Below are 21,212 nucleotides of genomic sequence, written 5' to 3'. Positions count from 1 at the left end.
CTCTACATTACTGTATACTTAATGTTTCGAGGAGAATATGAGATCTGCGCCCTCTGTTTCTTGGGCTTCTTGCTACATGAAGTGTGTTTTTCAAGTACCAGCCTAGTGTGAGGTGTATAGTTTGTGTGAGTTTAAGGGTTTTTTCAATTCATTTTTGCTTTGAGAAGCTGAAATATTGAAGCTGGAATGAAGATCATTTAGTACATAAGCGCATGGCACTAAGTCAGGCAGAGAACAATTTCCCAAAGTCCTCTTAAAGCACACTTAAAATTGCATCTACTCCTATACATCCGCCATTATAGTAAAAAGTGGCTGAATCCTCCATGAGTGGAAATCTGGGATCTGATAACACCTACCTCCTTGTCTTTTACACAGTTGCCATTGCAGCCCAGACTGCAAGCCTGAATAATGTACAGGTGGAGAGCTGATCCAGCAAATACATTGTAACACAATGCATGTAGAGACGGAGGGTGGTTAAAGGCCGGAGGCTAAAATAATGTGTATGTTCAAAGAGGTTTCAAAATGCTAGAACCTTCCCAAAAAACTCAATGTCATTAGATTCAAAAGACCTTTCAGAATTATTTCTTGAGAATTTTCCTGTGGATATTCCAAGAGCTGATGTTGTCAAAGCACATGATTGGCTTGGTCTGTAGCCGTCACTTGGACAGAATAATACCAGGCTTTTTTCCTGCAATTTGGAAGGTGAATGACTCTCTCCACGGATCTAAACCCTGTCACTATCCACAGCAATACTCGGGACTATGGCTTCATTGTTATCTGAAGATGATTCACAATCTTTAAATCCCTGAAGAAGGGCTTATGTTAGACCGAAACGTATTGGAGACCCTGGGGAGATATACTCAGATTTGGAGTGAGGAGTTTAATGGGTTTCGAACACAAATCATCGAAACAGAATATGATCATGTCAAATTATCTGATTTTATTAAATCTGTATTCATATCTTCACTGGTCTCCAGAGAGAGTGAATTCGTGACAAAAATGACAATTAAACCTACTTAAAAACATTACAATATGCACTTGATCTATTCTGTGCAGGGAGACAAACCCACTGTACGGTAAAGTCCAGAAATGTTCTTTAAATTGAACACAGATGTTTTGCTCTGTTTGCAACCTGGTCTGTGCTTGGAGGGCTTTTTTTCAAGTCCTTTCTATTCATCAAAGTAACCGAAGAAGTAGATTAACAGGTACTATTGCAGTAAAACGACATTCGTCAACTGCATCTGTTTCTATTTTCTCAGATATCTGACCAAGTTATAATTTCAAATAATTAAAAAAACTAAACTTCATTACAGCCAAATGACGTTAACAATTTTGTGGAAATGCAAAAAATTGAGAAAAACTGCACACCTAAAATGGTCAACGTGATCTGAATGACACTTAGGATCCAGCGACTTAAGGTTCTGCAACCCCCAAAGAACCACTGAAACTCAACCGAAGCCTTGAAGATGCCACCATGATCCTACAGGAAGACTGTGGAGCCCTGAGGCCTCTCCCGCGTAGCCTCATAGAAGCCCACTTCTCTGTGCAATGAGGAATAAGGTATTTACAGGGTGGTGGGTGAGAGACATGAAATTGTGAGCCGCCCCCATCAGTCTGAGACCAATTGACTCCTGTAATTGGCAAAAAGCAAAGACCAGTCTTGAAGGCACTTGCTTGCAGTATTTATAGAGTACATCCAAGGTCTCACACAGACACCTGGCCCCTCTGCTTCACTGACCCTCACTGTCGTCACACGTCTAAAAAAAAGCAGCACCCTTGCCCAAAACACTACCCAAGGAATTAAAAGCACAGGATCCATGATCAAGGTTAAAAAACAAGAATCAAAACACATTTCCTGGGATTTACTCTTTACAGGAATGATAATACTTTACATGGAAGAATGACTCTCACACGCCTTTACACAAATGTGCGCTAGTAATGCTTTTATTTTTATTTACAGCACTGCTACACATTTCAAACGACATACTCTATTGCTACTTGAAGCATGTTTTCTGTTTTGGATTTTGTGAAATGAAAGGCCTCTTCCGACAATTTCTTTTAGTAAAAACCATACTTGTGATTTATAAGAAACAGCACTTGGCTGAACAGAAGAGCAGCAGACAAAGAGGCGGGCAGCGAATGGAAGCTCCCAAAACATGTCCTGGATGGTTTCACGCTGTGTAGTCCGTCTTTGCTGCTCTTTAGAGGTGGGATGGAGATTTAAAGTGACATGAGGGCCTTGGCATATAGTGAAGAGTGTGTCTTTGTCCTTCTCTGGGGTGGCAGACGCCCCAGACTTTCAGATGAACCCAACCTGCTGTTTAAATTCAGAAAGAACTTGAAATGGTGATTACCTGTCAATATCCACAGTGCATGTCCACACCTGGATGATCTGTGAGAGCCTGATTGCATCCCTGCTGGTCTCTGCTCTCAGGGGCTCCGCTGAAGGATGCCCCTAACTGCACCAAAAAATGAATGGCGCCCCTCAGGTCTGGGCATGGCTCCGCCCTCGCCTGGAGGTGGCGCTGCGTCCCCCCAGCCTCCCCTCATGGGACTGGCAGGCATGGGACTGGGGTATGTGAACGTGGCCTTCCTTCTTCTAAGTTGATGGACATTGGGTGCACATGATTTGTCTAAAGTTAGCCAGGGAGGACCATGTGACTGGCCTGGGCCACCACCCAGACAAAGTTGGCAGAGGCTCACTGACTCTCTCTTTCCACCTGCAGTTACCTGTCCCACCTGGACCGCATCGCAGACGACGGCTACGTGCCCACGAAAGAGGACATCCTGAAGATACGCATGCCCACCACGGGCATCAACGAGTACTGCTTCTCCATGAATAAGACCGACCTCAGGTGGGTGTACAGAGTGCAAAGCCACACACATCGCTGTGTAAGGAGGCACTCCAGACTGCAAGGCTGCAGTGCACCCCTGTGTAAGGAGTAGCTCCAGAGGGCAAGGCTGCAGTGCACCCCTGTGTGAGGAGTAGCTCCAGACTGCAAGGCTGCAGTGCACCCCTGTGTGAGGAGTAGCTCCAGACTGCAAGGCTGCAGTGCACCCCTGTGTGAGGAGTAGCTCCAGACTGCAAGGCTGCAGTGCACCCCTGTGTGAGGAGTAGCTCCAGACTGCAAGGCTGCAGTGCACCCCTGTGTGAGGAGTAGCTCCAGACTGCAAGGCTGCAGTGCACCCCTGTGTAAGGAGTAGCTCCAGACTGCAAGGCTGCAGTGCACCCCTGTGTGAGGAGTAGCTCCAGAGGGCAAGGCTGCAGTGCACCCCCGTGTAAGGAGTAGCTCCAGAGGGCAAGGCTGCAGTGCACCCCTGTGTGAGGAGGTGCTCCAAAGTGCAAGGCTGCAGTGCACCCCTGTGTAAGGAGTAGCTCCAGAGGGCAAGGCTGCAGTGCACCCCCGTGTAAGGAGTAGCTCCAGAGGGCAAGGCTGCAGTGCACCCCTGTGTAAGGAGTAGCTCCAGAGGGCAAGGCTGCAGTGCACCCCTGTGTAAGGAGTAGCTCCAGAGGGCAAGGCTGCAGTGCACCCCTGTGTGAGGAGGTGCTCCAAAGTGCAAGGCTGCATTGTGGGCCTGTGCGAGGGGGAGCTCCAGAGTTTAAGGGTGCAGTGAACCCTGTGTGAGGAGGCACTCCAGACTGCAAGGCTGCAGTGCACCCCTGTGTAAGGAGTAGCTCCAGAGGGCAAGGCTGCAGTGCACCCCTGTGTAAGGAGGCACTCCAGACTGCAAGGCTGCAGTGCACCCCTGTGTGAGGAGGTGCTCCAAAGTGCAAGGCTGCAGTGCACCCCTGTGTGAGGAGGTGCTCCAAAGTGCAAGGCTGCATTGTGGGCCTGTGCGAGGGGGAGCTCCAGAGTTTAAGGGTGCAGTGAACCCCTGTGTAAGGAGTAGCTCCAGAGGGCAAGGCTGCAGTGCACCCCTGTGTAAGGAGTAGCTCCAGAGGGCAAGGCTGCAGTGCACCCCTGTGTAAGGAGTAGCTCCAGAGGGCAAGGCTGCAGTGCACCCCTGTGTGAGGAGGTGCTCCAAAGTGCAAGGCTGCATTGTGGGCCTGTGCGAGGGGGAGCTCCAGAGTTTAAGGGTGCAGTGAACCCTGTGTGAGGAGGCACTCCAGACTGCAAGGCTGCAGTGCACCCCTGTGTAAGGAGTAGCTCCAGAGGGCAAGGCTGCAGTGCACCCCTGTGTAAGGAGGCACTCCAGACTGCAAGGCTGCAGTGCACCCCTGTGTGAGGAGGTGCTCCAAAGTGCAAGGCTGCAGTGCACCCCTGTGTGAGGAGGTGCTCCAAAGTGCAAGGCTGCATTGTGGGCCTGTGCGAGGGGGAGCTCCAGAGTTTAAGGGTGCAGTGAACCCCTGCGCGAGGAGGCGCTCCAGAGTCCACGGCTGCAGTGTGGACCTGTCTCTCTATAGCCATGGTTCTGAGTAGCTATGGTTTTCGGCAGCCATAGTTCTGTGTAATCATGGTTGTGATGGCCATGGTTCTAGTTATCCCTGCTTCCAGGAAGCCTATTACTTGGATAGCTTTTGCCCTGGGTAGCCATTGCTCTGAGTAACATGGTCACTAAGGGGCAGATTTATGAGTTCTGGCGCATCTCTGCAAATCAGCAGGGTTGCGCCAGAACTGATGCGTCACGCAATTCCCTCCTTGCGGCACCACAGATGCGCCGCATTTACAATGCGTCGCACCATGGTGCAAGGAAGGGCAGATGCGTGACGCATCTTGTGGTGTACGGGCGGCGCATTCCTGGAGTAGCGTCGCAAGTGCGACGCAACTCCTGCAATGTACAGAGGCCACCCATACATAATGTGGTGTGTCACTCCTTACGCCTGCTTCAAGCAGGCGTAAGGATTTGACCCAGCAGCGTCGTAAAACTGACTCAGTGAAATCTTGTAGATTTCACTGCGTCAGTTTTACGGGGCTTTCCTACGAGGGAACGCCCACCCGGCGACAGAACGCCCACATGAAACCTGATGCAGGTTTCATGTGGCGCAGGGCTTTACAACGTGACGCATCTGCCTAGATGTGTCACGTTGTAAATAGGTCGCAGGGATGCGCCACGTTTCCACGCCGTTGTGTGACGCACCGGCGGCGTAAACGTGGCGCAAGTCCGACATAAATCTGCCCCAATGTTCTGTAAATCCACGATGCTTGGAATCCGTGGCTCTGGGAAGCCATGGTTCTGTGTAGCCCAGACTCTCGGTACCCAATGCCTCTGAATAGCTATGATTCTGGTTAGGATGGTCACCGGGTAGCTATAGTCTGAGGAGCTGTGGTCCTTGGAATCCATGACTCTGGGTAGCCACGGGTCTGGAAAGCCCGGCCACTAGCTAAGCCATAGTTCTAGCTAGTCAAGGTTATGGCTAGCCATGGCTCGTTGTTGCCTGGTCTCCGAGTAGCCACAGTTCTGCATCTTTGGGGATCCATAGTTCTTGGTGGCATGGTCTATTGGTTGCCTGGTCACTGGATAGCCCTGGTTGTGGGTAGTCTTGGTTCTCGTGGCCTTGGTACTAGACTAGCTGGCTCTGGTGGCTCAGTGGACTAATGTGTCCACTGCAGGGGCCTGTGTACAACGTCATGGTCACAGGTTCAAATCCCGGTGGGTCCACTCAGCCTTTCATCCATCTGAGGTCGATACAATGAGTACTATTGACTTGGGTAACAATAAACAACTGTTATTCAGCACCAAGATGCCTCCGGGTGAATGTGCGCTTTACGAATACACATGTTATAGATAGACCCTGGTCCTGGGTACAACATGATTCGGCACCAACAGGCTCTCCGAAATCCTTTTGCCGTCCACAGGATCGTTGACGTCGGGGGTCAGAAGTCGGAACGCAGGAAGTGGATCCACGCCTTCCAGAACGTGAACTCCTTGATGTTCCTAGCCTCTCTCAGCGAGTACGACCAGCGCCTAGAAGAGAACAACAAGGAGGTGAGTGAGTGGCGTGCAGAGCACGTGCCGGGGTCTAATTGCGTCCTACATGGGTCAGCCTCTGGGCAGCCTGTGGGTAAGCAAGACTGAGTCATTTGTGGGCCATCTCAGGCCACCCATGTCTGAGATATGATTGGTTATGTCACCTAGCCTAAGCACACGCTGTCAAGTCTACAAAACTGTTTGTGCCACCTGCTGCATCATTTACAAATGACGGCGAGTGACTCCTGTACTTGGTTAGTAACTTACAATGTGAATTTGATACCCTTTTAAGTAACATTATGAAATTGCAATAAAAAAGTTCAAAGGGTGGCATTGCATCGGGCTACTTAGGAGAACTCCCAGTTACAGGGCTTCGTCCCAAAGGCAATGGATATTCAAGAATAGACAAGGGGCCATATGTACCAAGCAAATTCGGATTCGCAAAGGCCTTTGCGAATGCGAATTTGCTAAATGGAATGTATTAAGCAAAATGTGGTGCAAAATAAGGAATCGCAAAATTTGCGATTCCTTATTTTGCGATTGCATTTAAGGAATCGCAAAATTTGCGATTCCTTAAATGCAATGTATGATGCAAAAAAAAATTGCTAATTGTCCCTAAGGAATCGCAAATTACCACCAACTTCAAGTTGGTGGTAATTTGCGAAGTTCTTGAAAAATGCAAATTTTTGCATTTTTCAAAGTGCCATGTGATGCACATACATGCCCTTAGGGCATGTATGTGAGCCACATGTACACCCATGCTTATTTTCAGGGGTGCAACAGGGTGTCCTTTGGGCACCCCTGCACCCTTGAAATTATTCTCAATTTGCGATTAGCAAATTACGAATCGCAACTTGAGAATAATTTCACATTCATTCCTATGGGCATCCTGGCCCATAGAAATGAATGGGAAATTATTCCTTAATTACGATTAGCAATTTGCTAATCGCAATTAAGGAATTTTAAGAAATCGCTAAAAAATAGCGAATTTCAACATACATACCATTTTGCGATTTCTAAATAGCGATTCCTTAAAAATCGCTATTAAGAAATCGCAAAAGGGTATGTTGATACATATGGCCCAAGGTCTCCAGATGTCTCCTAGGAAGTTGGATTAAATAGTTAGGGACTTATTTACAAGTCCCATGCGCCGCAGATGCGCCACTTTTAATATGGGAAAAAGTTACATAAAGGCGGCGCAAGGGTTTGCAAATAAGCTCCTTTGTGTATTATATGTGGTCAACATATGATCCTCTCCTTGCAGAAATGTGGAAGGCACCCTCAGAGGCTGGCTGCTAGAGCAGGTATAGCAAGCCCTTGATCTGTTTGATCTGTGCAGCGGCAGGGTGTGCAAATCCGAATGCGAATGCTCAACTCACGTGGGCACAAAATGTTTTCAGGTTCCAGTCTGAGCCCACAAGTCTGGATTGCTCTGAATTCTGCCTGTCCAATTAACAAGCTTTGCAGAGCAACCTGGAGTGCAAGTTATAGGAGCGTTTGGAGCTCAGCCGACCAATCACCAGTCAGAATTTCAAATGGCACCGTAATTCAAGGGATCGCTTGGCTGGAATTTGCCAGTGGTCCCTTGGATTTCCCATTAGTTTGTCAATAAATACAACATTGCTGGCTAGACACACGTTATTAGGGAATTATTCTTGGCCTTTGAATTTGCATCTAAATCTTCCGGAGTCCGCATTTCAAATTTTTGATCTTGGAATCTTCGAAAGAGGAGACGTGTTGAAGCTTACAAGCTCTGCACGCTGTGAAGGGAGTGTTGACGGTTCAGCGGATCCTTACATATATGTCAATGCGTCTAGTGGACTTTATCAGACGATGGTGCCGCAAGTATAGCCATAGAGCTGACTGTATGGCTTTTTTGTTATAATTTTATATATACTCTGTACAGCAGAGTGAAACATATATTTTGGTCCTGAGGAATGCCTAGAACTTTTTAAGTCCAGCATGGCAGAAACATGTTCACCATATAATAGGGTAATATACATAATTCCTGGTCAATTAGCTTTTTTAAACCTATCCACTGGGGGCACCAGAATATAGACTTTTTCCACCTACCAGGAGATAGTTTTACTGACTTTTTTCTTTATCTACATTTGCACTCTGCCCGTCCCTCCCCACATAGGTGGTACTCGTCGTGCTGCAGAACACCCCTGCCCCTCTGCTGCGGGAGAGTTGAAGGCCATGCTGGGGGCCTTGCGGGCCCAGTGTGAGGAGGGGACCCTATGATGAAGCATGTCACCTTAGGCTGCGTGAGGCTGCTCGTCCTAACACAGCAGTGCTCTCCAATTTTCTCCCTTTCCTGTTTTTCCTACCCACGTGCACCGGGTGTGTTTATACATCTCCAGCCTCTGACATCTTGGTCCCTGGGAGAAATGCCTTGCCAAAACAAGGGGTGAACTAATCATGGGGTATTCTGTGCTGGTCCTTGAGGGACTCTGGCAAAACGGCCTTTCAAATTTGAGTTCTATCAAATAAGGTGAGAAACAGAACTTTTACAACAATGGAGTTCCTGTTCCAATTGAACATGGATGTGTTTCCTGTGATGGTTGAGAGCTGGTTATTGGGCTGGGCCTTTTCTAATGTACGCTTTTAATTATTGTCATGATTTTTATCCCTTGATTGGTGTAAGCTTTTTCAAATTAGTCTCTTTATGAACTTTGTAGACCTTCCTGAAAGTTATCCTCGAGATGGGCCTATGGGCCTGCTCTTGTGTAGAGGCGTCAGATATTGAATCCAGCGTGTCCCTGATCTCTGAGACAACCTGTTAACCGGATCTTGCTTTCTCCACGTAGAACCGTATGCGGGAGAGCCTGGCTCTGTTCAACAACATCCTTCGGCTGCCATACTGGAAAGAAACCAACAGCATCATCCTGTTTCTGAACAAAACCGATATCCTGGAGGAGAAAATCTGCATCTCTGACCTCAAGGACTACTTTCCACATTTTACAGGTGAGACGTATTGTTTGTCAGCTAGGATACACATCAGTCGGATGTATGACATTACAACGCATGCTTTTACATCGCATGCCTTTACAACGCATGCCTTTACAACGCATAGTGCTTTGGGGCGCTGGATAGTGAATTGTTTAATTTACTATTCCAACTCCAGTCCCCGTGGATAGTAGGGAAGGTGTTGGATAGTGCATTAAACCTATTCCCTATCCTAGAGCGCCCCCCAGCGCAATGCGTTGTAATGGTTTGCGTTGTAAAAGTTGCGTCGTAAAGGCACTGCGTGGTAAAAGTTGCGTTGTAAAGGATGTTTCCCACATCAGTCTGCTACTGCTTGTGTCCAACACCTTCACTCTCCTCCACATCAATGTGCCAGGTCCCTGCCCTTCCCTGACCTTCTGCAATCAGTCAGGAACAGAACATCCTTTGAAATCCTGTTTTTCTTTACCTGCCAGACAATATAGATTCACAAATCATGGCAAAGCCTTGCCCCGCCGACTTATTTTCCCCAGAGGGAGGTGGAAGGGGATATGAAATTTTCTAGAAAAAGAGCATCTCTCATGCACAAGATGCTTTCAAAATCCAGGGGCATATTATCAAGGGGGTTTATCTCCGCTTTTTTGGTTTAAAAAGCCAAGAAAGCGGAGATAAAATTATCTCCCTATTACCTAGCTGTCGCTAACACCAGTTAGCGACAGCTAGTAGGAGATAGCGACCATCTTGGGCCCCACTTTGCATGTCAGTGATATTTATCACTAATGACATGCAAAGTGGGCGTGCCAAGATGTTAGCGACTGGAAACAGTCGCTAACATCGCTATCGCCTATTACCAACTTTTGGAGATATTCGCGCTAAGCGCGAATATCTCCAAAAGCTAACGCCAGCCCCGAGCAGTTCTTAGCCATGTTATCCAATGGGAGATGGATAACATGGCTAAGAGCATTAGCTCGGTAATGCATGAATTTCGCGGACTTTTCAGCGATATTCATGCATTGCGGCCGTTTTTTATCGCATTTGCGATAAACCTTGGTAATACCAAGGTTTATCTGCGGTAAAAATCGCCGCAGCTCAGCGGTAAAATTTGTCTCTAACCAAGCAATAGCGATAATTATCGCTAGTGCTTGGTAATATGCCCCCCAGTTCATAGCCATCTGCGATCTCTCTTTGCTCTCTGACTTCGGGCTTCTCTTCTGTATCCGAGTTGTCTAATTGGCTTAAATGTCTCGCAGAAGATTGCAGAATTGGTGCATCTTGGTTCTTAATGCAGGGACAGAAATGAAACAGTCTGGGGGCACCGGCTGTAAATGGTTTCCTGGGCTTGTTGTAGACAGTCTACTCTTGAAGGAGGGCGGAATCTGTTGCCAGTCTATTCAGCAGCCTCAGCATTTTGTACAATATTGGAGTCTTTCAAAGGGAATTGGGTACAACGATGATGATAAATATTCATGGCATGAAGGAAGGAGTGGTTTCTTACCTGTAATCCCCGTTCTCTCTCAGGGGAATCTCCACTGAAGTAACAAGCATTAAATAGTCCTGCCCATGTGCGAAAATCCCAAAGCCCCTTTTTCAGGACATACATTCTTAAGCGTAGATGTTCGCCTTTCTTCAGGAAGGCCTGTAGAAATACTTCAGACAAGAGCCTGGTGCATCCTATAAGGAAGGCTATAATGGCCAATTTCTTCAGATTGTATTTAAAACAAGTATTGGCATAGCCTATAGGCGTCACCTTTAGGACCTTATAAGTATTTAGCCATGCAGCACGTTATCCTGGGTGCTGCAACACCTACTGTTACTTCTCCTGCCACTGGTGAGCAGCCACACACACTCAAGGATGGGCGTCTGTGCTATTTCATCAAAATATGATAAAGTCTAATCAAAATTAAAAAAAGTGTATTTCTTTAACAAATAAGCTTTGACAGTGATAGGCACATTATAGCACTGAGCATTGAGCAGTACTTATTTAAAGTGTACAACTGTTAGTCTAAACGTGTATATCTGGAAGCGCTTTTATATGCGATAATGAAGAAAAATGTTGTTTTAGTGAAATAATATATAACACAGGCACGTTAAAGCATGACATATTGAATACCCAAATCCTTAAAGCATTAAAAATTAAACAAACCAGTGATCTCTGGCAACCCCCTATAAAACCAATGCTGCTAATCTTGGCTTCACCAGATGTCCCTTTTATTTGATTTTGGACATTCACTCCACCTCTTTACGTCTCATATAAAATATTTGTTAAACACTGGAAAGGCGTGCTTAGCAGGCTAAAGGCGGATAAGAAGGGCTTCATGAGTGCCTGTACATTTACATATAAGATTTAGGACCCAGTTAGGGATTGGGGCTGGTAAAAATGGCATAAAGTACTGAGTCGGTAGAGACATTACTGGCAGCCCATTCCCCCCCCTAGTTTTATATATAGCGCAAACTTGACCCGAAGGTATCGGAGCACTTTACATGAGCTCCAGTGACGTTACGCAAGGTCACATTCATTTTTTGGTAGGCACGGGGAGATTACGTGATTTGCCCAGAATCACAGGATGTTGAGCGTCATTGGCGAGACTCAAACCCGGTTACCCAGATTTGAGATCGACTGCCCTAGTCCGTTCGGCCACATCCTCTCCCCATTTCACCGTATTTAGACTTAGCCACTGTAGATTGGTGTCACTGGCAGAAACATTGTTACCTTTAGTAATCCAGTCAGCTTTCTTTCTAGCAAAAATATGTTGGCGACAACTCTGTTAATTGACAGGTGAAGTTTATACATCCTGGAATTATGACTACAGCATCTTTTAATACCTGAGAAGTTCTCATAACTGTGCAGAACACGTTTGTTACCCTACCACCACCCATTACGTCCGTTCTGTGCAGATACTGACAAGTGTATGATCTGGGCCTTAATCGTTTTAGGTTAGACATGCTTTAGTAAAGCCTGTATAATGAACTTCAATCTTTTTTTCTCTCTGGCTTGTGCCATTTTCCCACCAATGGTGGTAGTAGCAAAAATCTAGCAACATGTCCACCTACTAAAGGTAGTGAATCATGTTTCGTCCCACCTCTCCATCAATCAGCGAAACTGAAGGTAGTAGCACTTATGTAGCTATAAAAGAGCACAAAGTCACAAAAAATACAAGATCAGAGTAGATTGTGGCCCCAGCCTGCAAAGAAGGGCACTCTTGATACATAATCTAATTTGGTTAGAGACTATGGACATGATAGCCTGTCCTTTACTGGTTTACGCCGTCTTTTATTCGTGTTAACCCATGCGCATGAGCCATGGGCCCTGACTCTCAAAGGCTACTCAGGATTTGGGGCCATGGTGCTGACTCTAAAAGAATAGTCTAGAAGTGGAGCAAGAGTCTGGCTCTAAAGGTCTAGTCTAGACTTTTGTGATGCAAACATGGTGCAAAATCTTTGTGAATATACACCTAAAAGTCTAATCTAGGTGTGACGCTACAGGACAACTATAAAAGAATTGTCTAAAAGTGGAGCCAGGTACTGACTCTGAAAGTGTAGGCTGGGCACAGGGCCAGGGCATGTCCATGAAAGTCTGTTGTAGGCATAGGGCGAGGGGCTGACTCTAAAAGATTGTCTCTAGAGAAATAGAGAAGCCTGAATCCAGAATCCTAAACCAAGGGGAATCCAGAAGGGCAGGTGATGCTGGAGCCCAGGGTCTGATTCCAAAAGACTAAACTGGAGTGGAGGCTGGGGACCGACTAAAAAGGCATGAAAAAAATCTACTGCAAAAAAAAGAATAAAATGTTGACTGGTGGTACTTTTTTCCCTTACTCCCAAGGATGTACTAATAATTTGATCTGGCTGTTTTTGTCAAAGCAAAACACAGACACGGAATGATCTCAGGGCCAGAAAGAGCGTTCTTACACTTTTAAAGTCTCCCTTCACTGCAACCAGGCGAACACTGTCAGTGTGATGGGTAGCACTGTGAGATTGTCGCGGTCAATCCAACCACGACTACATTACGACCTGAAGCTTCAGCGTGCAACAGCCATGAAGATGCTGTCTCCATTACCCACTGCCCCCCCTTACAGCCTCACCACTCTGCCACCATCTACTGCCATTGACCTACAGTCCCCTCAAAGCACCACCACAGAACTCCATAACCACCCCACAACAGACCCACCCTCCACTGACTTTAACACCACAGTGCCCTCCAGCCACCACCATTCCCTCACATTCTCAGGCCTTACCCTCATTTGTATACTTGCTTGTAAGTGAAGAGCAGAGTTCTTTAAAGCACCCCCCCACTTCCAACCCTACCCACCCAGAGGGGTCTTGTGTTCAAAACGTGATATTGAGCAGTCTTGGATCATTTCCATAACCAACTGTATTTGTATTTTATTTCAGGACCCAGAAGGGACTCCGAGGCGGCGAAGGAATTCATATTGAAGATGTACACAGATGTATTTGAAAAGTGTACGCAGGATGAAAGCACAAAGAAGGAGACTAGTAACTGGACGTTCTACCATCACTACACGTGTGCCACAGACACAGACAATATCCGTAAGGTATTTGACGACCTGAAGGAAGCCCTGCTCATCAAGACCCTAAGGGACTTTGTGCTACTGTAGGTGGCGGTTGCCCTTAGCCATTGGGTCTCCTGGGTTTGAATGGAGCGCCGGTGGTCCATGTAGACAGACTCATACTTTCTGTCATTTTAAGGCAGACCCCTATAGCACTTCTGGCCAGCACTTTTAGCCATCTGGAATCCAGCCTCCGGGGCTTTCTCAACAGAATGTTGACCATCTTGAATCAAGCTTCCTGGCCCTTCTCACCAGGATCTTAGCCATCCTGAATCAAGCTTCGTGCGCCTTCTCACCAGCATGTCGGCAATCTTGAATCAAGCTTCGGAGCTCTTCTCACCAGCATGTCGGCCATCTTGAATCAAGCTTCGTGGCCCTTCTCACCAGCACGTCGGCCATCTTGAATCAAGCTTCGTGGGCCTTCTCACCAGCACGTCGGCCATCTTGAATCAAGCTTCGTGGCCCTTCTCACCAGCACGTCGGCGATCTTGAATCTGAGTCCTGGCTTTTCCGACCACCACATTAGGCCATGTTGAATCCAGCCATGTGTCCTTTCTAAGCATAAAGTTTGGCCTTCACGAGTACTGACTCCTGGTCCATCAAACTTCTGTGCACACGTCTGTAGGGGTGCTTCAGACAGGAAACGTGCAACCGAAGGTCTTCTTCTAGGACTCAATTTTCCTCTTCCCACGTGAACTGAAGAGTTTTGACCTACTGAGGACAAAGCTGGACCTGCCCTTTACTCTCAAACTGATGTTTTAGCTGCCCCTGGCACTTCCTCCACACCAGGCCTTTCAGATACACCCGGCACGTCCTTTCCACATTGTGCTTCAGATGTACCTGTTGCTCCCAGCGCTTTACCTTGGTCTGACATGTTGGCGTCCTGTCATGTTAATGGGGCCGGTGGTCGAGGCTGACAAATGGGATGCTCTGCAGGTCCCGTGTTCTAATCCCAGCAAGGGCAATGCCGCTTTCACCCCTTCCCAGGGCACACAGTGCATTCCATGAAACTGGGCAACTGTCAGGTGGACACTTTAGAGAAAGCATCATATGGTATGGAGGCGCTCTGTATGGAATCAAGGACTTCATGTACATTATTATGGGAAACAGGCGACATGTGCACACCTCTTGTAAGAAAAGGTGAGCCACTTTCCCTCTGCATATCCCAGTGGTGTTTAAAAAGAGCTTTCAGTTTAGGGTGTATTCAGTGTTTACTGAATAGTGTATGTGTGTGTGTGTATATATTTTTTCTTTTTCCAATAACCTTGGCCTGGACTGACAGTCGAGAGCTGAGCCGAAGGAGGTGGCAGCTCAACTGTACATTCACATGGTTTGAGCACCAGCGTTGACTTAGCACAGTCGCTGTGTTCCCCACTCCCGAAACAGACGCAGAGTGGGCGGAGACTTTCCCTAGTTTGTAAATGAATCTGTTTTAGAATACGTAATTTTGCCCTCAGAATGGGACACTCTGTTTTGGTACATTGTGTTTTGTTCTAAGAAAAGGAAAATAAAGAAACATTCTTTAAAAGTTGTTTGATATCTTATGTCTTGCTGCTCCGTTAGAAGCGGGTGGCTTTGATAGAAGCCGTGATGGGGGCCCATTAGAAGCGTGAACTCATAGGCGGTCTGGACATATGGGGGTGGTGGGCATGAATGCCGCTGAGAGATCCAGAGAGCCATCAAGGATGTGGGAACGATCTGCAGTCAAATATCCGAGGTTGGGATCTACTGGGATCTGTCTTCAAGCTTACTTCATGCAACCACAAAAGGACATCTGCAGCAACCTCGCCTGGCTCTGGGAAATAACCTGGGTTCAAAGGGGCCTCATCCCAGCCTCGGGCTTTGTCCGTGATGCTGCTTGCAATCACCCCGGGAGGGTTTGTGTTTATCATTCTAGGAGTATATTGAGGAACTGGATTATGAATGGCAAATTATGTGACTGGGACAGGGGTACTGTGACTCCCAAAGGGACAGGGGGGGGCCCTACCCTCTGAGAGCCAGACAGTATCACCGAGCAGTCTGTCTTACATTAGTGACTGGACTTAGCTTTGAAGACCTTTAAGTGCTGACTTGTAATACAAGAGTTTGTGGCCAGGCAGGAAAGGATCAGACCTGCACCACTGGCACCGAGGCCGAGTCTCACTGCAGTTGTGAAACAACATACCCTTTTAGTATGTTTAAGGATACATTTCAGAGAATGAGTCCTATATACAATTTACTTTACCCTGATGTGTTTTTTTTCTCCACCCTGTCTTGTGACTCTGTACACACTGTGAGAAAAAGGTTGCCTCAGAAGATAACAGACTAGACCGGAGTTAGGTCTCATGAGAATAATAAGATTACGTAGAAGTTAGATAAGAGGGAGATTTTTTAAACTTTAACCTCCTCCCTCCCACATCGCTGATATCTACCAAACTTCGCCCTATGAGATAAAACATTCTGAGAAAGTACTGGCCGCCCTTTCCCTTCCAGCAGGCGCTTTGAGGGTTTCCTGGACAAAAAGTGGTGCCTGTATGTATGTATGTATGTATTGGCGTTCTTGTATAGCGCAATGACTGTCACCCAACGGGCATCCTGGTGCTTAGACTGTTATGACACATACATGATGTTTCCAGCATCCGATACAATTACATTATTCTGGGGAACAAGTGTGTTTTTAAGGCTTTCTTAAAAGAAGGAAGGTCTTCCAAACCCCTCAGGCCCAACGGAAAAGAATTCCACAGTCTCGCTGCGGTGAACCTGAAGGACCGACCACCCATCCGGGACCTCAGAATCTTAGGCACTACTACCAGGTAGGCCGAGGCTGACCGGAGTGATCTGGACGGGGTGTACCAAGTGAAGAGGTCCTGCAGAGGGGACGGACCTTGTCCGTGAAGAGCTCTAAATACCAAGCAGAAAGCTTTAAAATCAATCCGTTGATGGACTGGCAGCCAATGAAGATCCCTAAGTGCCCTGGCAGCTGAGTCCAGGCGCCGGCGCGAAAGTGCTAGTTTGGCGGCGAAATTCTGTACGCGTTGCAATTTTCCCACCAAAGTAGCAGGCGCCCCCAGAAGTAGTGCGTTACAATAGTCAAGCCGACTTAAAATTATGCTCCGCACTACCTCTGGCCTAGCCTGTACAGGGAGCATGGGTAAGATCTTCCGCGACGAGCAGAGCAGTGCCATACAAGTGGCCACTGTTTTGTTCACTGATACATCTAGCTGCAAGCTAGAGCTAAAATGTTGAGCTGTGTAGCTACTCCCAGCTGTAGTCTGCTGCTTGAAACCAAATCTTCCTTTGGACAAGGCAAGTTCACATGGTCACTAATGGGCCAGGACCACTGAGGCGACTTCACGTTACTTTGACTTCATTTTTAAATCCTCCCCTGGTAATGCACCTGCCTGAGCTCTTCCTATTCCGCAGATAATCTTGCGTTCTTCCCATTCAAAGCCGCTCCAAGATTTGAAGGCAGAAAGTAGTAAGGATTTTCCATACTCCATCAATAATATAATTTTGCCTCCTGGAGCGTCCCATATACTCTGATATAATAGCCTTTTTCAGGCACTTTGTTGTAATTTGGCACCATCACTAATTTGCACCGTTAAGCTGCTGACGTACATTGCCTTAATAAGCTTTCCCTGCCTGAAGGCCAAGAGTTGCCAGGAGTGATACATCTGGGCTGGTTCCCTTGTGTACCCCTCTCTTTCATGCATATTGAGAACCTTCTTAAATTAAGCCTCACTCATTCCATTTGGATTTCACACTATGGGACTTGGCCTAAAGGGTTCTTTAGGGTTTGGTGGAAGCAGGACACCCGCCAACATTTGGGCAATGTCCTTGCTGCCCTACTTACAATGTGTACACGTATACACTCCGAATAGAGTGGATGGGACTTCTCCAATGTTGGACAGATGTCACGCATCCATCAAACTCTAATTAACCATCCAGGCCATTTGATGAGTCCCACACCTTATATAGAGTCTCACTGGCCACACTGCAGAAATACCCAGACATGTCAGACACCAAATGAAACTAGCGTGAGTCATCGGGTAGAGCCCTTATAACCAAGGTCTTATATTCGTTGTCCAATTATTAGACATCTTGCGTATTGAATATGGAAATGAACAAAAGTTACTTACCTGTAAACTGTGGTTCTCCAGTATTGGTGTCTTTCATAGATTCACATGCTTGAATATTCCCCGTCGTCGAAGTGGGAGTCCCACGGTAGTGGGACTCCCACTTCGACGACGGGGAATATTCAAGCATGTGAATCTATGAAAGACACCCCTAATACTGGAGAAACTCTGTTCACTGGACTTCCCAAGATTCACCCTGTCTCTTTGAAGCCAGACCTTCAAGCTGTATCTCGACTCATCACAACTACCAGGGCATTTTATAAGACAGCCGCCATCCTTTCCTCTTTATCCCGGCTCCTCCAGAGGCAAAAGCAGTGTAAAAAACAGCCTTAGAAAGAAAGCCATCCACCTGACCACACCATCACACCTCTCCCAGTAACCTGAGGGGCCTGGACGGATACTCAAGAGCAACTCGCGACAAGTGCTCAGGACCCAAGGTTTCAGGAAAACGACCACCATCAAATGCTCTCACTCAGGACATGCCATGAAACTGGAGCTGCCTCCCATCTGACATTAGACTAGCACCTTGCTTAAAGATGTTCTATAAGTTAAACTGAAGCACCACCTACTAGACCAACCTATCCTAACTCCTTTGCTCGGACTACACCTCTGCGGTGTGTTTGTTTTCTCTCCTCCTCCTTTTCTGGATTACCGTCTGGTATATCACAACAAGCTGTAAATATAAACTTGTTCTGTGAGCTCTAAACATCCTTAAAACAAGTACAGTGCCAACCAGCTGCCATCCAACGAAGGGCCTTTCTGGAAGGCGTATTATTCGCGACTGTGAACAACGCATGGCTGGGCAGCAGGACCAGGTTTTAGATCTTGTCGCTGGATGATCCCTTTAACCATTTTAAGTCGAACAGCTAACCAAACACCAAAATGAAGACCCATCGCACACAGCTATGCGTTTCCAATGCGTTTTAATCCACTCTACAGCGTAGGCACGTGTAAGGAGGCGCTGTGAAGACGTATGCTCCTTCGAAGCACTCTGTCTTCATTCCATTGTCTTCTTGATCCAAGGAAGGTAATTGGAAATGCGAGTGTAAACACCAGGAGGGAAGTCCATGCCGAAAGAGACCACACCTTCCACGACCCCATTACAGACCAGAGGCCCTCCCGAATCTCCCTGAAACAGAAATCAAAGGACAAAAAAAAAATGAGACAAACAGTAAGGTGCTACAGAGAACAAGCATTGGCAAAGCCAATGGGTCTCACCTTTGGGGTCTATTGGCTTTGCCAATGGCTTTTAGGCATGCTGCTCAGCATTCCCAATGCTGAGCCTTATGGCTAGAGATTTTTTAAAATGAGCCTTTACATAGCTGCTTGTGCCGCTTTGTAGGTGCAGCCAACACGCATGTGCGCGCCTACAAAATGACGAGTGCCTTTTTAGTTACTGATCAGAGATGGGTCAGTTACTAAAAAAAACCATGCAAAAGCGTTTTTCTTTTAAAGGAGTGGGGGAATAGAAGCAACACAGGGGGTGGATGGGAGGAAGACGCATTCGCCGTACAACGGGTAGAGAGAGCACACAGGCAAGGAGTCAACAGCGAGAGTACAGAGTGTGAAGGCGAAGCAACAGGCAAGAGAGAAAGGTCATTGGTGGGAGTATGCAAGATGGAGGGCATGGGTGGTGGGAGGAGCAAAGGGAGAGAAGCACATGGCATGTGCAACAGGGAGGGAGCGGGGAAAAGTACACGAGTCGCAGAAAGCAACACGTAGTGCAGGGGTTAGAAGTACAAAAAGGAGACAGATGGAAAATACATGCATTCCTTTAGTGTGCTTAAGCAAAAAGAAAAAAGTAATGCCTGAAAAGTGAGCAGCGGAAGCACAGAAGCCAGCCAAATGAGAGACATCGTAAAGCGTCTAAACTACATTGGAGCCACAAACACAAGATTGACAAGCTGAGGCACGAATAAGAACCAGACAAATGAGAGTGACCGGAAAGCCAGCCAATGGAATGAAATGGGTGGGTTCCAAGACCCTGTGTTTTCTTGATACGCACACAATATGTTTTGCAACAGACAGCACACGTGCTGTCTGGTAGGTTCGACCTAAAAAAGTTCATTCATTCACTGCCTACATCTCCCTGAAGGAGGCCCCTGCTTGTTCAGGATTATAAACAACCAGCTCCGTAAACCTCAACTCACCAACTAGAGAATAAATTGATGACTGTTAACCTGGTTGAGATTATGATGGCTTGGGTATCTCACAGTACTCTGGATTCTCCAGCAGAATCAATTTAAGCCGTACAATAATTTAAGAGGGGGCCGCCAAACTGGAGAGAGGCACTGCTGAGGTCATGGCAAATGTGGATCGTGCACTGGTTTTTTGTCCGGGACCTATCAAAATATTTCAAATTGGTCCAAGGTAACTGTCTCCACACATATCCCAAGCTCTGGGTTTGGTTTTAGGGGCCTGACTTGGGCAGTTTATGTGACTCTGAGAGGCAAACCTCTGGCAATCTCATTTGCTAACCAGTGGAGACATTCATGTCTAGAAAGACCTTTCCAGGCAGCAGAGTATTTGAGAGACTTTAGCAGGGGATTTTAAACTATGGGTCATATTTACAATGCCTCTGCTGCACCTTTTCGCCGCTGGAGCATCACTTTTGTGACCCTCTGGAGGTGCAGTGTGCCGGCCCATATTTACAAGGCCACGCAAGCCTTACTTTGCGTGGGAGGGGCATTCCATGGACGTTGATGTGGGTGTTTCCATAAAACACCCATGGTCTTTGACAATGCCCCAGATTTACAACATATTGTAAATCGGAGGGAGTGCCACAACTAACGCCTTCTCCAAGCAGGAGTAACGAGGAGAAGTGTTTACATTTCTCCTCGTTTTTAGGTTTCGACCTGGCGAGGGCACTGCAAGTGCCCCGCCCAGGGCGAAACTTTTGTCAACAGTATGGATGTTTGGCACGCCTCTGTTTCCCATTGGCTAGCTCCATAAATGGACGCTAGCCATTGGCAAACAGAGGCGTCCGTCAAATCCCGAGGCGACTGGTGGGCGTTCCGGCAATGTTTTTCTCATCCTGCCCCTTCTGACAACGTCATGCGGCCGTGGGCGGGGTATATATTTTTTTGTCCTCCATGTTGTTTTGGCCATTCCGCGGCCGACCGCCGCCGGAGGTCCAGGTGAGTTCCTTTCTTGCCGTTTGCCGTTCCCGCCCCCCTCCCGCTCTCTGTGCCGTTCCCGCCCCCCTCCCGCTGTCCGTTTTAATCCTATCTTATGTCTGCCGCTTAAAGCATCCCTACATTACGTTCTAGGCTCAGTGTGGTATTCATATTGTGAGGACTGGCTTTCAATTAGGAGAGGCATGTGCTTGCCAATGCTTGTTTAGTACAGAGTTAAATAGCTGGAATCAGGAGGAGTGTGTGTTGAGGCGTGGTTTTTAAACTCGGACGATTCTCACCCACATTTGTGCGTGAGGGAGCGAGTCAACCGAAGTGAGTGAATAAGTGGGTTAACATTGAGCTGTCAATCACGACAGCTCTGCAGTTTATTTGACCCCCCTCTGTCTCACCCTCGCATTCAGATATGGCGTAGGAATAAGCATGCGGCGCTGAGAGCACGTCTGTCCTCGGTGCCAATTTCAAATCTCGCTGTAGGGCTGCATCCTCCGTCGGGCCGTGGCTGCAAACCGAAAGGGGCAGATTACTACGGGTGTTTAAAG

General features: G+C 47.3%; 2 protein-coding genes across 3 annotated transcripts in view; one reads left to right on the top strand and one right to left on the bottom strand.

Moving 5' to 3' along the window:
• The window catches only part of LOC144797840 (guanine nucleotide-binding protein subunit alpha-15-like), a 48,885-nt gene extending 34,236 nt beyond the window's left edge, over positions 1 to 14,649 (top strand). Inside the window, exons 4-7 of the mRNA XM_078668648.1 lie at positions 2,727 to 2,855; positions 5,799 to 5,928; positions 8,721 to 8,877; positions 13,246 to 14,649. Of these exons, the coding sequence (XP_078524774.1) occupies positions 2,727 to 2,855; positions 5,799 to 5,928; positions 8,721 to 8,877; positions 13,246 to 13,469 (640 nt within the window). The 3' untranslated portion in view covers positions 13,470 to 14,649. The remainder of the gene's footprint in view (positions 1 to 2,726; positions 2,856 to 5,798; positions 5,929 to 8,720; positions 8,878 to 13,245) is intronic.
• Positions 14,650 to 18,443: 3,794 nt separating this feature from the next.
• Positions 18,444 to 21,212, bottom strand: part of LOC144799799 (mast cell protease 1A-like) — a 328,485-nt gene continuing 325,716 nt past the window's right edge. For both annotated transcript variants that reach the window (XM_078671362.1, XM_078671361.1), the window contains exon 5: positions 18,444 to 18,665. In XM_078671362.1, coding sequence (XP_078527488.1) covers positions 18,534 to 18,665 — 132 coding nt within the window. In that variant the 3' untranslated portion in view covers positions 18,444 to 18,533. The remainder of the gene's footprint in view (positions 18,666 to 21,212) is intronic.

This window comes from Lissotriton helveticus, chromosome 12 (genome assembly GCF_964261635.1).
Source record: "Lissotriton helveticus chromosome 12, aLisHel1.1, whole genome shotgun sequence".
NCBI classification, from domain to species: domain Eukaryota; kingdom Metazoa; phylum Chordata; class Amphibia; order Caudata; family Salamandridae; genus Lissotriton; species Lissotriton helveticus.
Note: the sequence above shows the minus strand (reverse complement) of the source record. Positions and strands in the feature narration are given on the sequence as shown.